Source organism: Squalius cephalus (assembly GCF_949319135.1).
Source record: "Squalius cephalus genome assembly, chromosome: 2".
Classification (NCBI taxonomy): domain Eukaryota; kingdom Metazoa; phylum Chordata; class Actinopteri; order Cypriniformes; family Leuciscidae; genus Squalius; species Squalius cephalus.
In genome coordinates, this window is record NC_137123.1 from 59,010,346 (window position 1) to 59,025,640 (window position 15,295).

General features: G+C 35.4%; 1 protein-coding gene across 3 annotated transcripts in view; it reads left to right on the forward strand.

The window, feature by feature from the left end:
- pard3ba (par-3 family cell polarity regulator beta a) overlaps positions 1 to 15,295 on the forward strand; it is a 166,906-nt gene that overhangs the window by 7,381 nt on the left and 144,230 nt on the right. For all 3 annotated transcript variants that reach the window (XM_079856494.1, XM_079856496.1, XM_079856495.1), the window contains exon 2: positions 2,994 to 3,095. In XM_079856494.1, the coding sequence (XP_079712620.1) occupies positions 2,994 to 3,095 (102 nt within the window). The remainder of the gene's footprint in view (positions 1 to 2,993; positions 3,096 to 15,295) is intronic.

Below are 15,295 nucleotides of genomic sequence, written 5' to 3' on the forward strand. Positions count from 1 at the left end.
CAAGGGAGAAGCCCTGTTTCCATCTGGTGTTAAAGGGGTGATATAATGCCCTTTTCACAAGATGTAAAATAAGTCTCTGATGTCCCCAGAGTGTGTGTGTGAAGTTTAAGCTCAAAATACCCCACAGATATTTTTATATAGCATGTTAAAGTTGTCACTTTTTGAGGGTGAGCAAAAACACACAGTTTTGTGTCTGTTCCTTTAAATGCAAATGAGCTGCTGCTCCCGGCACAGGGGGCGGAGCTTCAAGAGCTTGTGTTCTTTTACCTCACACACACATGTACTGAAAATTTCAAAAGCTTTTAGCCTTTTATGTTCAAACCGGAGTCAGACAATGATGGAGAGACTCGAGAAGAAGTGACAACATGTAGAAGCAACAGGACATTTCCGAATGGTTAGTTGATGAATTTATGTAGCTTATGTGTAGTTATCTTCTAGTCATTGATTAGCATATTCTGTCATGATAATCTATAAATCGTGTTCTGGGGGCGGGGTTTATGTAAATTCTAGGGTTGGTGATGTCACTAACCCGGGAGGAATGTGGTGTAGTCTCTACCAGCCGTTTGTTGTAGTCCTTAAAAAGCGATTTCTTTAAAAGCAAATATCTCCCTTTGCTTTGAACTTTGAGCGTCGTGACTTTGCAGACTTTGTTTATGATCAAACAGCAACATTACACACTAACTAAAGTTAGAAAAGTGAAATCATAATCAACCACCCCTTTAAGATGAGTTTTCGGTGATGCGATCACAAGTGATCAGCCAAGAAACATTAACATTTTTACACCTGGAAAACAATCTTTCTTCCTCCTCATTGAACTGTGACTTGCTAAACAATGTTGAACAACCTCTTTACGTTTTCAATGTACCCAAGAATACCTGGGAAACTACTTAACAAACCTGTCTGAGATTGATACCAGTTATCTAAAAAGATACAAGAAATAAAACACACTTTCTGTGAATGTTTATTGTAGTAAAATCCTACTGAGTGCAGAAACATGTATTCTTAAATATTAGTTTTTATGTAACCCCCCCCCCCCATCCAAAAATCCATTCACTTTGTTTATTCACAGGTTTAAATAAAGAGATGATAATAAATCATATTTTCAGTATAGCCTCAATGTTTTCTTTAAATATCCTATTGGATCCCGTACATGATTTCCACTGGCCAAATCTAAAAAAAATATGTAATTTATTTTTTGTCACAAAACAAATATTTATATTTTTCATTAAACAATGAGTTTTTATGATGCACAAAAATATTTTACTCATAATTTATTAGACATTTTATTAGGTTTTTCATTTGCATTAATGTAACTCAATGGAAGCTATGAATGTGTACACATATACTAGTTTGTTTGATGCACCCAAGACTATCACAGATCATTCACAGTTTTGACCAAACTTCTTCTAGGTTTCTATTCTATATTACACATGTTGAAGTTCACAATGATAGAACATTTAATGCAGTTTTCACAAAGACTTTCATTGAAATAGACTTTCATTGTACTGAACTGCAACAGTTTAGTTGTCTGCTGTTTAACATTCAGCATGATTTTAGCATTTATTGTCATGTGTGTCAACAGTTTAATTGAGGTTTCTGCTGAAAAAAAGGCGTTGACCTGGATCTATTATGTCATCATGCATTACTAGCCAAACACGTTCTTTTAGACCATTGCAGTATTTTTGTTTTTTTTCTTCTTCCCCAACCCAAGTATAGGAAAGTCGTTCGGCGAGTTTGTTTGGTAATGAGCTGATGGTATTCAAACTATGAAAACTTATCCCATCTGACTTATCTTATCTGGTTACATGTGTACACATGATAGTTTGCATTCCCACTGTACATTTTCAAGTTCTCATTCGACCTGTAACCTGTCTTGTCAAGGTCAATAAAGGACATTCATTGCAGCCATTTGATATGTTTTGTGACGTATTATTACAATTAATTTTTTTTTTCTTCTATATATTATAAAATGAAATGTTTTTGCTGTGATGTCAAAGCTGAATTTTCAGCATCATTACTCCAGTCTTCAGTGTCACATGATCCTTCAGAAATCACTCTAATATGCTGATTTTCTGCTCAAGAAACATGTATTATTATTGTCTTTTGTGCAAGGATTTATTTCAGGATTCTTCGAACAGAAAGTTTGAAAGATCAGCATTCATTTAAAATACAAATCTTTTGTAACATTATACATATCTTTACTGTCACTTTTAATCAATTTACTGCATCCTTGCTGAATAAAAGTATTAATTTAATTCTTTAAATGACCCCAAACTTTTGATCAGTAGTGCATGTATGTGTATTTAAAAAAAAAAAAAAAGTAAATAGTTTGTTGTCAGTGTGATTAATAGTAGTGATTCCCGCTGTGTACCCGGCCTTAAAGCAGTACGGCACTTAAGGCCATGCTGAATAAAAGAAAAATGCCTTTTAGCTGTCAATATATTCATAACATCGCATAGCCATAGTTTATTCCTTAATGCTCTGTGGATCGTAGATGTCAGTCTGTGCTGTAATGGTAATGTTATAAATGTGCTGTAAAATTGAAACCTTTCAGCAACAGGAAACACACCTTTTATTGTCATCACTTCCTTAGTTTCCATCCATTCATCCACATGGAAACACAGATGGACATAAAAGCTGCTATTGTTTCCTAATCATGACTAAAGGGCTTTCTGGCTAAACAAATGCGAGTTCTTTCAGCTAGCATGTCAAACGAGGGCATATTTTGCATGTGTTATCTTTTTTTTTGTTCTCAAACGTCAATCAAAAAACAATTATTCTGTGGCTTATCCAATCAGATTTCCAAGTCAGAACTATCCTAATCATTTAATAATTATAAATATAACATGACCTTTCAATCTGCTAATGTGTTTGTATATCCTTTGATTACAGAAATAGTTTTTAATTGTCCAAAACATCCAAATTCATCTGATTAGTCTCTGGTATTGTTGTTGAACGGGGGACTTCACTGATGGACCTATTGTTTTCAACAGGATGGGGAATTCCTGGTACGGACGCACCATGTTGAGTACGAGGACGGGGGGATCCTGGACCCAGATGACATGCTAACAGACCTGGTGGAGGACAAAGACAAGGTAAGTCTACCGTGGTACCTATACACAAACACTAGAGCTGGACTGAAGAGTTTTTACTTACTATGAACATTATCTAGCATGTTTGTCAGGAAAATGTGCGGTAAACACGATCAAATGTAGTTACGTTTGTCTGGAAGTGGCAAATCACTTTGCTTGTCTGTAGCAGTGTTGGACCCCTGAATTGAGGTTTAGTTCACTGAATTCAACTTTCATTTGATGTTTAGACAGCTTCCAAGTTAAATCTTTAATATTTCTAGCAGTTGTTTGGATATTTCTAATAATAATCTCCTTCTTTTCTGAGCATTAGCCGGTGTCGTGATGGTCACAGACGTAGGATGTGGCCAAAAGTGAGGCAGTGGGTTGTTTAGTCTGTAATTAGTTTGTCTATTTTTACCAGTTTGACACATTCATGCAGGTTTGTGGACCAGCTATTAGCATTATTGGTGGGCGTTATTGCATTGACAGGGTAATCAGCCAGTCACAACAACATGGAGGCTGTACCTTCTTCGTGAAAAATAAGATGTTTCCTCCTCCTGAGAGTGTAATCGACTTTATAGCTGCTGTTAACTACTGTATTATCTTTGCAGTCAAGCAGTGGGAACTAGCACAGCAAGTTACTTCAGTGTGCTAAACCGACGTTTAGCTGAGACTTGTTTAGCCGGCCCTCCCTGCCTTGAGCGGATTGGTGCACACGCCAATGACATCATCACTATTTCAGTTTAGAACCAGTTTGGCAACATTTACTTATTTTCTGTCTGTCTTTTTGTATAACAAACTGTGAAACAATATAAACGCTCAGCCCTATCTGAATAATTTCAGCTTGTTGAATAACTACATCTGCCCAGCATAATATGAATGTTAATATTCACACCATTTGTGTGATAAATGTCCATTTTTGCATAGCATAATCTCATAAATTGTAATAAATTCAGATAAGCATGATAATAAGTTGCATAAATGGAACAAATTATAAAACGTTAGTCAGTTGGAGCTGAATAATTACTAATAAAATATTCATATGATATTCAGAGCAGCTTATAATGATTAGCCTAAGTCACTTTCTTTCATTTGAATTTGGATCAGTTTATTAGGAATGTAATTGTTCTAGGGGAGAAGTTAGTGGCAGAATGTTATTGGGGACATTGGAAAATGATATGATATTTCACTCTGAGCAGCTTTCTAATTGTTTTATTCATATAAACCCTGTGCTTTTGTTGTATTAAGTATAACTTACAAATAACTGCAGATGTTGACATGAGGACGCATGAAAATTGAGCACACGTGCATATAATAGGGTGTATTCAGTCATTCATAATTTATGAAATTACGTTAATGTTACTGTTGCCAGGGAGTTGCAATGCAGTTTCTAAGATGTTCTGAGTATTGTGTGTGTGTATTTTAAGCATTTTGCTATGCACTTGTTAGGATGTTCTTGGTAGTTGCTAAGAGGTTGCTTTTGTAGTCTCTAGATGTCTCATATAAACTAGTGGGACTTGTTTTCCAATTTTATTGTCCACCTGGTGAAAATAAGTTGGATCACTTACAGTAAGTAATAAACCAGCTCTCCTGTTATGAGATGTCATTCATGTCTGTAGCACAGATGGTGCTGGCCGAACTGTGTGCTGAGGTTTAACACTTGGGGCCAGATTTACTAAACGGGGCAAATTAGCATGAGAGCGCAATTACATAATCTGCGCTTGATCTACTGACAAACTAAAAAACTTATCCGGACGCAGCCGGATCATTTCCATACTGAACAACATAATCTACCAAGAGCAGTGCAAATTAGCATCTGGTTTAAGACATGCTTTTTTCGGGTGGTAAATAATGGCGCAAACACCAGTAAATTGACTAGTGCAAACCTTAGTAAATCACCTTGTATGATTCATTTAAATGCTCTCCTCCCCAAAATTTTGCGTTTGAAAGGGAAACTCCTACAAATGCATTTGCAATAAGGTCAGCCGCAAAAATAACCCTGTCCACGGCTTTTCAATGCTAATTTTTCACTGTGTAAATCCTGACAGTAGTTTTTTAATGGCAAAAGAGGGTTTGCGTTGACGCAAGCTGTTAGTAAATCTGTAAATGCTTTAGTGTTATGGGTTTGTTCAAATTACTAACCCTAAGTTTGAGCAACAGCGAAAGTGATGCTTGCATTAGTGTTTTTGTTTCATCCTGTTTACGTATAAAGAGCATTTTGATGCCTAAAATGGTTGTCTAAGCTTCTCTCTTTGGAACAGAGCTGTTTTGACTCCAATAAAACAGATTATTGGCAAACTTTCTGGCGTGAGATTTAGGCTTAATAGGAAATGAGAAACTTTTTTCTCTTTAACTTGCTGCTATTGATTCCTGCACGATATTGCATTCTAAACGCATTTTTCTTTTTCTTCCTGAAAGTGTTTTCCTTCCATTTAGACTGAAAAACCATTCTTGCAAACTCATTTTTCACACTGACCGGGCCCATTATTGGCCATTATGCAGTCAAGCGGCTTTCGTCTCTGTTATAATAATCTTTATCATCCTTTGGAAACATTCCACCGAGACGAGGTCTCACCGTTAGTAGCGCATGCTAATCAACTTTAATGCAAAGCCAGTGCGAGGGAGTCACAGCATCTTCATTAGACCGTTCTTCACCTCCAACGGAGGTTGATTAGGGTGAAGTTGCCATGGCGATGGAATCAGATTACGGCCCCACCCCTGCTCTGATGCACATTAACCCCCAGCAGGAAATGATGGCGCTTGGCTTGACCCCCGGGCCCTGCCCATGAATATTCAGCGCGGGATGATGAATGACGTTAATGCGTAGAGTTGCTGTAGTCGGGCCCCCGGTGGACTCTGGGAGACGGAGAGGTCATGCTAGGAGGACTTGCCACACTGTTTCCTTTAGTCAATTAAACGATTAATCACTCTAGTTCTTCTCTTTTAAATGTATTACTCTGTTTTTGTGGCGGTATTATGAACTTACACACATTTTGAGTTGATTATGATGTTCTTTGGTGTCTCCTTGTGTGGGTAGAGGAGGTCTGAGTGTGATTGTTCATCACATTTAAAAGTAGACATGATTTCCATTTACTTGCCTTAATGTTGGAGCAAATCTGATTGTGTATGATTTTCTTTTTCCAGTGGAATACAAAATGAGTTAACTAACATAATCTCTGAACTTCACCATATAAGTGGTCCATATGACTCGTGCACCACATTGCAAGTCTTCAGAAGTCTTAAGCCACCTTTTCACAACTTCCGACAAGCGACAGACCGGAAGCCATTCATTTGCAATGGAGAGTTGTAAAATCTTTTAGCAGAGTAGTAAAAAAGAATTTTCTTTTCGACTAGTAGTCGTTCATTTAAGCCATTAGTTGACTAATCGCACGTTTATATTAATTTAATTACTTAAATATATACTGGGGGGCGGAATATATGTTCTGTGCTCAATTGACGCATACATCTTGGCAAAAGTAAATATTATGAATGTGTCAGATGATGTAAGATCGGCTGCAAAGATGAAGTTGATGATGCTGACTCGCCATCTCCGCAGTAGTGGATTCTCCTTTAGAGAGAAATGCACCTTTCATACGGATTACATAATCAGAGATAATTATTTTCTATTTTAATTAGACATTTCAAGCTTTCTATAGATATATTTCTCATGTCTGTGAGGCAAGTAGCCTATACACTGAGTTTCTGTTCATTTATGTGACGCGCTGCAGTTCAGGGAGACCGAGACAGAAAGCGGCATCCTGTTTGTTTTCTTTATTTTACAAAAGCACAACGTTTTGTTGTTATTTGTAAGTGTACACAAATTAAAGTAGACCCTTTACAGTTTCGAATGAGGTCTTTACTCTTATCTGTATGATCAAAAATGGAGTATTTTAAAAGTTGAAAAAAATACAAGTGAACGCGCCGGCGCCTCAATGTCTTTAATACTTCAGCTTCCTCCTGTGTTAGAACCTGGATATCACTCCACAACATCTAACTCGAGAACACGCATTAAAACAGTCCAGGGTGACTTCGTTTAACAGCATGAATACATTACACTGTCTGTCTGTTGAAGCATTAGTTTTCTCATATTTCCACTTATCTGTGCGCTTTTGTTAACTCAATTTCTTTGCGTGAAAATTTTGGAAATTGATTTATGAACATCTGTTTAAAACATTATGGATTTTAAACAGTCATGTCATTTCATTTCAATAATTTCAGTAGAAAAATTAGATGCTTAATTTGTTTTATATTTGCTCATTGCGCTGCAACCTCTTGTGGCCTTAGGAGAAAATACATTACTTTTTTCCTCTATAAATACATTGTAAAAAAATTTCTAACCCTCCCAAATCAAAAATTTCAAGTGACCGATAACATCTACTTTTAACATACTTTTACAGTGTATGTATTTTAGAATTCAAATATAATTTGATTATTATTATTATTATTATTATTATTATTGAAGTGCCCCTATTATGCTATTTTAAAGTTTCCTAATGTTGTTTTGGAGTCTCCTACAACAGGTTTACATGCATCAAAGGTCAAAAAACTGTTTAATTTCCTCATAATATACATTTGCACATCACCACATTTTCAATAATTCTCAAACGACTCGTCAGATGAATCAATCTCTCTAAATCCCTCCTTTCCGCGAGCTACTCTGCTCTGGTTGGCCAGACAGCTCAGTCTGTTGTGATTGGTTTACTGCGTACATCGCGTGCGTCGAAAACAAAAACGCCCATTGCCATAACAACATCAGGTCTGTGTGTCCTGAGGCTTCCTACACTGAAAACTAAGCATAGTAATGAACAATGACGTTGATTTTACCATATCAATCCGAGCGCGGACGAACTAGGCTAGTTATTCAACCCGAACCTCCACAAGGACGACTCGAACAGGACGTTACTCAGTTTGAGGTACATTATGAGATGTTGCAACTGTAATTCCTCACCATCAGCATGAAAAAGTGCATGTCCATCAACAAACCGATTATTTTACTTGTACTAATTTATTTACAGAGTATTTTTGTAATATATTGCGGTGAACACGTGGAAACTGTATCAATAACAGTGCATACATTAGCAGAGCTCTAGCTTGAATGACTGATGTAACATAAACGGTGGTAAAACAGATCTTGCTCCATGCTTAATCTTTCCTCAAAGAAGTGTTGAGAACGACAGACAATCTGCAATACTAGACACAGTTATAGGTAATAGTGGCCCACAACTGATTGGAAGACGAATTTAAATAAGACAGTGATAACGTGAGTTAGCCAGTTAGCAGGAGACCTACACAATATAAAACTCAAAACTAAGTTTTTTTAACACCATCTTTCAAGAGCAAGCGGTTTGCGAATCCTGCATTGAACTCCGAGATTTGAGAAGCAGTCGTCAGTGAAATAAAAGGAACACAGCAAAAGTTTAGGATTATACTGCTGTGATATCATGGTAAAGATTAACTTTAACCACTGATACTTCACATGCTCGTCCTTGGGCAGTAGTAAAAAAAAACAAAAAAAAAAACTGGCTTTACCTTCACATTGTAGAGCTCAGTGTCTTCTCGACATGATGCTATCCAGTATCCATAGGAATCAGCTGCCCGTTTGAGGTTTAAGTTTTCCCATGCATTAAACTGCTGTCAGCCTCCAAAGACAAATGTTCAGAGTACAATATGTCAATAATACCTGATATCCTGAGATATTATCACACTGACCATAAAGGATTCCTCACCCACCTTCATGAGCTTATCGTCATGCGTTCAGCCCACTTATCTTTTTGCCTAATGCCCATAATCAGCCACTCCAGATGATGAATGGTGATTATGTGTGTATGTGTGTGTTTCTTTGAGCTTTACAGAGTCACAGATAATGACCTAAATCCCCTGCTACACCCTACGATAACAGGGCACTTTACTTTCCCAAGATCCGCATTACCTGTGCAGCCCTATCATTCACTTCCACTCACTGTCACTCACTGATGCATTATGGGTCTGTCCCTGTGTGCTAGTGCTGTCATAGCGGCCCATCAGTACGGGCAGGTTAACAGCCATTAGAGAGGAGTGTTATTCAGCATCTAGTCAGGAAAAACTCCAAATGGAATCAGTACATGATTCCTATTGGAATTTCCATCCTAATTTCCGACCAATCATTTTTCATTCTCAGGATTCTCTAACTTCTTACTTGATGAACTGATATTTGTTTACAGAATTTTATTATTGTATTATTTGATTTGATTAGTCATGTTCAATTCTTTGTAATGGAATAGTATTGGAATAACGGTATATTAGAATTATGTAAAATTAATGCACTTTTTTGGTGATCAGACATGGTTCATTTTAGTATGAATACAATTTTTTACTCTAGGTGAGAATCTCATGGCAGTATTCATATATATATACACATTTATATACATATTCATATACACGTTTTTATATACACTACCATTTAAAAGTTTGGGGTTGGTAAGATGTTTTTGTTTTTGAAATAAGTCTTTTGTGGTCAGCAAGGCTGCGTTTATTTTATCATAAATACAGTAAAAACAGCAATATTGTGAAATAATATTACAATTTAACTTATTTTCTATATTAATACATTTTAAAATGTAATTTATTCATGTGATCAAAGCTGAATTTTCAGCATCATTACTCCAGTCGTCAGTGTCACATGATCCTTCAGAAATCATTCTAATATGATGATTTTTTGCTCAAGAAACATTTCTGATTATTATCTTTGGTTTTGATTTATGGCATGCTGGTCAGTCTTATTGCCTCTTGTTAATCAAACTAAACAACCTGTTGCTCTTTTAGTCTTTGGGCCCTATCTTACACTCGGTGCAATGCAGTGCCAAGTGCGAGTATTTTTTGCTAGTTTCAGCCCGACGCAGTTATCATTTTCTCGTCCTGCACCACGTTGTTTAAATAGCACATGCATTTGCACCCATTTTTGCATCCATGGGCGAGCTGGTCTGAAAACGAGATGTGTTCTGGCGCATTGTTGGCGCGTTACTATTTTGAGGCATCAGAAATAGACTACGCCATTGACCAACTGAAACCTGGTCTAAAGTCAATGCCGCAGTGTTTTTTTTTTTTTTGTTATTTAAAGAGCGCGTTAGTAATGTGCGCCTATAGGCGGGTCCACAACGCGCGTACACTCTGCTTATTACACACACAGGGACGCACAGCAGCACACAAACATCCCAAATATTTAAAATAAAAGGATTACAGTGTAAAAGATTATTATTGTGTACATAAATATATGGTGGAATCCGGCTTGTCCCATAGATGGTCTGCTTGTGCACTTTTACCTCGCGCACGAGCAGATCCGTTTGCGCTCTGGAGACGCGTTCGTCTTTCCACTATCAAAAATTCCATCATGTAAATAGCGAATCCGCCATGGCGCGAGCGCAACTAGCTTTTAAAGGGAATGGGAGATGAGACTCTGATTGGTTTAACACGTGTAAATCCCAAAACACACCCATTAGTCATTAAGAGAAAAGGGACAACTCTTTTAGACCATGCGCCTGCCGCGCTGACCATTTTTCCCGTCGTTAAACTAGCAAAAGTGGATTCGGACACGGCCTAAGTGAACTTGTGCCCTGCGCTTTAGACCATGCGCTTGGATCATCAAAATAGGGCCCTTTAAGTTCTACAGTCATATAGTGTATTCATCATGCACTTTTAAAACAAACAAACAAACAGCTCCCCTAATACTCAATATCTTATTAACAGTTTATCTGTGATGGGAAAACAATGAAATTCGCTATTAAAAAGTAAAGAATGAGCGTGCAAGAGATAAAAGTCAGTTTTGTCAGATGTCTGTTTGTATCATTTTAATGAACTTCAATGATAATTCAGATCCTTCTGTTTTAACGCCTGTACATTGTGCAATTTACCAGCTCTTGATTCCTTGCATATACTTCTGATGAATTTATAAATATTTTTTTCTCCTATTGTAGTTGTTTTTTTTCTTCTCTAACTCACGATCATCCTTGTGATGTTTTGGACCTTGTAAATAGGCCTTATGAATTTGCAATGCTAATTAGCACATATTTCAAAAGCTAATTCAGAATAAACGACTTCTGAGTAATTGGCGTTATTGTAGACTGCAAATTAATATGCAGATTGTGCTGTGTCTCTGGGCCACAAACATTTAAAATATATAGCGGGCCGGCATGAATGCTAAGTCAATAGTTAGCATCAGTGGCATCCAGCTAATTTTGAAATGCATTTGTCTTTTTTTCATTTCACGTCTGGCGTCATTGAGAGAACGATCATGCTTGCTGAATAGAGCCTGATTGCTCAAGCTGAACGTTTAACTACTGCGGTTTTCTCAATTTGCCGGCATAGTTAAGCACTATTCAGCTAATATGAGCCGCGGGTTCATTCGATTACATTTCAAATGCAGAAGGATGATTCTAATAAAAAAATCTCATAATACATGAAGAATTTGATTGATTAAGGCTATTCAGAAACTGGGGAAATAGCTGTGGGAACTCATTTTCACTGATGAACAAAACACAGCCATGATTTCGTGCCCCGATTTGATGCCGCAAACTCGCAGTTTCAGCTACATGAAGCATTCAGGAGTGAATAGAATGACTTATTACTTAATAAACTGATATTCTCTTAAAATATATTCTTGTGAGTTGGTCAATGATCTGATATATGTGACCCTGGACCACAAAACCAGTCACATGGGTAATTTTTTTGAAATTGAGATTTATATCTCAAGATTTATATGTATGGTTTGTTAGGATAGGACAATATTTGGCCGAGTTGAAAATCTTGAATCAGAAGGTGCAAAAAAATCAAAACATTGAGAAAATCGCCTTTAAAGTTCTCCATTTATGTTGCCAATTGTGCTGCATTCACTCACAAAAATAAATGCTTTATTACGGTAAGAAATTGACTAAATATCTTCATGGAACACGATCTTTACTTAATATCCTAATGATTTTTGGCATAAAAGAAAAATCAATAATTTTGACCCATAAAATGTATTGTTGGCTATTGCCACTAATATACCCGTGTGACTTATGACTGGTTTTGTGATCCATGGTCACTTTTTTTTTTTTTTTATATACCGGTACTCCAGCTTTTTTGGCCTTACTTTTTAAAGTTATAATGTAATTATAAGTGTTTTTTTTTATTTTTTTTTTATTAATGCTTAGATGTTCCTATGCTTTTTGTTCCTATGCTGCATTCGCATCTTACTGATCTTTTTATTTATTTATTTATTTTTTTCTGATATGTTTTTATAGAGTGCTTCAGTGATGTGTTTTTGTAGGCCAAACCCGAAGTTAACAAAAAACCCAATAGGATTTTCCCCATTGGCTTTGTGTTATTGCAAAAATAAGCTGTGTGACTATCAAAAGTTTATGATTTTTACATGTTTTATTTATCATGCTAATCTTCACAGATGGACGCCACTTTTAGGAATTTTGAAGCCTAAATGCAATCGTCAGAAGTCTAAATGTAGGCTATAAACTGACTACACCACGGTCACATGACTTCAACTTTATTCATTATTTAAAAAAAAAAACATCTGAAAGTTTGAGTTATAATAGTTTGCAAGAGTGTGATTATAAACACAATTGCTAAGCAGTAAGTTTCCCATGACACTAAATATTAATATTCATTGTAGTTGTGATGGGTGGGCTGATGCTGTCACTTTGCATTTCTAAGAGCATGAGCTGCTTTTAGTTTTGGCTTCTAATATTAGCAGAAGAAAGGAATCCAGCAGTATGATGCAGGTTGGATCTCATTGGGTATCCATGTATTATGCATTCTCATTTCCATGTGTTTTGCTCTAACCCAGTCTAGGAAATCAATGCCGAGAAGAGGATAATGTTTCTCAACTCTGAGAACAAAAGCTTTGATCAGAGAACTCTGTCCTTTTGCCAGTAGTTTAGTTTTGAACACACTGAGAAAAGAAGCACACTGTAATGAACTTTTCTGTTTAATCAGATCTTTAGCAACAAACATGAAACATGTGTCATTTATAGACTGACCTCTTTCAAAGAACAGCTGCTGATGTACAAATGAACACTCATTCAGTCATTCATTGTTGGGGCTTGGGAACTAGATATTTTGATATTTTGTTAATTGTATTTATTCTAATATGCTTTATCATTTGCAATTTGTGTATTGCTATAGCGTTTTTATAGTAATAGTACTGTGCAAGTATTATGATTCATTGATGGTATCACCTGCTAATGCCATCATGCGGCTTGATGACCATAATGGTTATTGTTTAACAATATATTGGTACAGATTCGAATATTTAGTTGTTTCTGTTTATTTTAAAGTTTAGATTTCAATAAATTATAGTAAAGATTTAATCCTTGAAGAGGAGTATAGGAGATTTATTTTATTTTATTTTTTTATTTTATTTTATTTTATTTTGTTTTATTGATCACTTGTATAATCTCTCTGTTGACATTTAATTTAATTTAATTTAATTTTTTATTTAATTTAATTTTGTTTTGTTTTGTTTTGTTTTATTGATCACTTGTATAATCTCTCTGTTGACATTTAATTTAATTTAATTTAATTTAATTTTTTTTATTTTTTTTTTTTATTTTTTTTTATTGATCACTTGTATAATCTCTCTGTTGACATTTAATTTAATTTTATTTAATTTAATTTTATTTTTTTATCTTATTTTATTTTAATTTTTTTATTATTTTATTTTATTTTATTTTGTTTTGTTTTATTGATCACTTGTATAATCTCTCTGTTGACATTTAATTTAATTTAATTTTTTATTTTATTTTAGCATTTAGCATTTTTTTTTGTTGAAAATGATATTTGCCATCATTAAATTACATAATCATCATTTACATATCAGCTACTAGGCCTATGTTTATTTCGGTATCAGTTTTTAAAAGCAGCTTTTTTCCTGCATTGAAAATATTTGGGCGGCCGCCAAATTAATCTTTGTATCACCAAAGATTTACTTGATCATTTAATGTGATGATATCTGCCGTTCTGCAGTTACTTGCCGATAGCTTTAAACTTTTTTGAGTTTTTGTGTTTACGCTCTGTGAAGAGTGTCAAAGGTTTCTATTTACAACGTGTTTTTGCAGTCTTGAGCTTTGTAGCCAATCACAGATACAGTGCTTAGCATAAGTGAACATACCCATGCTAAATAAAAAATCATCTTTTGGAAATTGATCTTAATGCCTTAATTAAAAAAAATGAGGGAAACTCCAACCTTTGAGGAATGAATAATGTATCTTAAATAAATAAATGTTCTTTTTAATTTTATTAATTTTATTTTATCTGTGAGATTGGCATGGGGTACTTTCCATAAGATCATCTCTCAATCCAAATCAAACCAGCTATTAGGCTAACTGAAATAAAACCATGCCAATCTCTAGGTATGGTGAAGGGTATGTGAGGATGTGGGGCAAAATAAAATAAAAAATCTGCCTGCCTCTATGGGAATTTAACATGGGGGTGTCCTGACTAATGCACCATGTGTTTTAAGGAAGAACATTTATTTATTTACGATACATTATTCATTCACAAAGAAAACTGGTGTCCTCAAAGGTTGGAGTTTTCCTCATTTTTTTAAATTAAGGTATTAAGATCAATTTCCAAAAGATTATTTTTTATTCCTCTTTTTAGTTAACTTTAGCATGGGTGTGTTCACTTATGCTAAGCACTGTATCTGTCTGTTGAGTGCGTGAACACAATGGCCGGACAGATGTTTAAGTTAGTCAGAATCCACTCAACAATTCTCAAAGTTTTTGTTCAGTGTTAGTCCTGCATGCTCGCAAATCCTTTCATTATAACCAACTAAATATAAACGCAATGGCAATTAGAGATTCATTGCATAACTTCATGATTCTAACAGGATTTTTCACAGGAGTGCAGCTTTGTACCTCACGCTGTAATTGACAGCTTCAGTGATTATAATGGAAGAAGTTTTTGCTCTCTTTATATAATATATATTTTCATGCTGCTAACTAACTACATATTACACAGTTTCTGGATTGATAAGCGTATTTAAATGTGCGATTGAATCCGATAGACAGTGATAACCATGGCAATGGACTGAACAAAACAATCTGATACTAGATGTCAAATGATCTGTGCCTTAAGTCTTGGAGTGTAGTGTAATTGCAAAATAATAGATCTTTGTAATGTGAAATGTTACTTTGTTGTTCATTTTATTACTAACTTTTCAGATTTGCTGTGACTTTTTACATATAAATTTAGCCTAC